A 1,790-nucleotide genomic window follows, 5' to 3' on the forward strand; every position below is an offset into this window, starting at 1 on the left:
ATATTGATACATACATAAAAATAAATTTGGATTTCTATAAACTTTTCTACGTTGTGAGATTTATTACCAATGTCAGTTTCATTTCAGTGTCACTGCATTAGGAATTACTGTATATGCAAAATATCCCGTTTATCCCACTCCAGTTTATAATGTGGCCAAACTCAGGTGGCTTCTAGTTTGATCAAAAGCTAAACCACGTGAGGCTCAACCACAGACAAACAGGACCTAAACTGATCAATTTAAGGTAAATGATCTCTTGTTTGTTAGCTTGGTGTGCAGCTCCATTTTCATAGAGCTACTGCATCATCCTTAACATCAAAGATTTTTTTTTTTAATAATTTGGACAAATTTAGTCTAACCTCCAGATGATACATGGAAAAWAAAGTAAGAACAATCAAAGACGAACTGTGACTTCATCTGATTCAGTCACGGATCTGAAAGATGTCCACTGATGAACATGTAGGAAATATTAGATCTTTGTAAAAGTCTTTGACCCACAGACCATGTATAAACCAGTTTTCCAAGGCATACACAGAATAAAGCAGCACAAAGAGCTGCCGTGTACACACCCAACTAACTGATCTGCACATTTTAACAAACCAGAACATGTATACAGAGAGGATGAAAAAAATGTTTCAGTTTGCACCTGCTATTCTYAAGACAGATGCGCTGTCACCAGCAAAACTGAGACAATTTTGCTCCCCAAAGCCCAACGTACACCACCCACTGATGCTCAGTGTCTTTCCTTAGTGTCTACTGTCCCATTAGTCATTATCCACACATGGTTATTCCCTTTTAACTTAGCAACGTTTCTCTCATGCTCTAAGCACAACACAAACAGGCATGGCAGGAGATCCCAATGAACTGCTCTAAAAGCAAAGAGATAACAAAGTTCAGCCATAAAAATAAAAGCAACAACACCACAAAGCACCTTTTGCACTCATTTCAGATACGCAACATGCGTTGTCAGCTCACTTACTGTCAGCGTAGCTTTTCCGCCGGGTGCCATCCACCTTTCCCGTCTTGTCAATGCAGAGAAAGAACTTATTGGCAGAATAAAGTCGCCGCAGTCTGACATCACCTTCTAAGTGATTATAACTGCGAGTGTGCCTTTCCAGTGTCCAGGAACAGTTTGTGCCACTCCCCAGGACCTGAAGGGGTTCATGCCCTGTGCGAGAAGGGGGACAGGCCCCTGTGGCACTGCCAGCGGTGACCAGGAGCAAGGTGAGGCATATCAGGGTAAGAGAAGCCGAGCTGGGCAGGGGGACAAAGGGCCCGGTGGGGGCAGCAACAGTGGTGGTGCTAAGGACAGGTTGAGGACAGAGATGTGCCGTCCATCTGCACATGGTGGGTCAGGCTCCCAAGGTGCACATTGCGCAGGCTGCAGGCATGCTGATGATCAAGAGTTGTCTCTGTGGAGGGTGGGAGTCCTGAGGAGAGAAGGGAGGGCAACAGCGCCAGCAGCAGATCCTCTGGATGTCACTGATAGCCAGTTTCCACTGTGGGCTCACTGCGGGCCTCCTTTTGTAAAAGCAACAAAAGTGGCAAAGTTTCTCCAGTTGTTGTCTTTAGTTGTCAGTTCAGTCCGTCTGCGCTTTTATAAAGTCCACATCTGAAGAAGTTTCTTCTTGATATTGCTCCTTTGTTGCCTGCTGTCCTCCTCCTTGAACTGTCTTCTTCTTCACTGATCCACAGAGAAAATCCTTGGAGGTGTTGAGATGAACACAAGTTTTTTTTTAGTCTGTGTGAGACTAAACGGATAATGTGTGTGTGTGTGTGTGTGTGTGTGT

At 44.4% G+C, this 1,790-nt stretch overlaps 1 protein-coding gene across 1 annotated transcript in view; it reads right to left on the reverse strand.

Moving 5' to 3' along the window:
- The window catches only part of fgf22 (fibroblast growth factor 22), a 33,186-nt gene extending 31,398 nt beyond the window's left edge, over positions 1 to 1,788 (reverse strand). Inside the window, exon 1 of the mRNA XM_014004566.1 lies at positions 980 to 1,788. Coding sequence (XP_013860020.1) covers positions 980 to 1,346 — 367 coding nt within the window. The 5' untranslated portion in view covers positions 1,347 to 1,788. The remainder of the gene's footprint in view (positions 1 to 979) is intronic.
- Positions 1,789 to 1,790: the final 2 nt, after the last annotated feature.

Source organism: Austrofundulus limnaeus, unplaced genomic scaffold (assembly GCF_001266775.1).
Source record: "Austrofundulus limnaeus strain Quisiro unplaced genomic scaffold, Austrofundulus_limnaeus-1.0 Scaffold25, whole genome shotgun sequence".
Classification (NCBI taxonomy): Eukaryota; Metazoa; Chordata; class Actinopteri; order Cyprinodontiformes; family Rivulidae; genus Austrofundulus; species Austrofundulus limnaeus.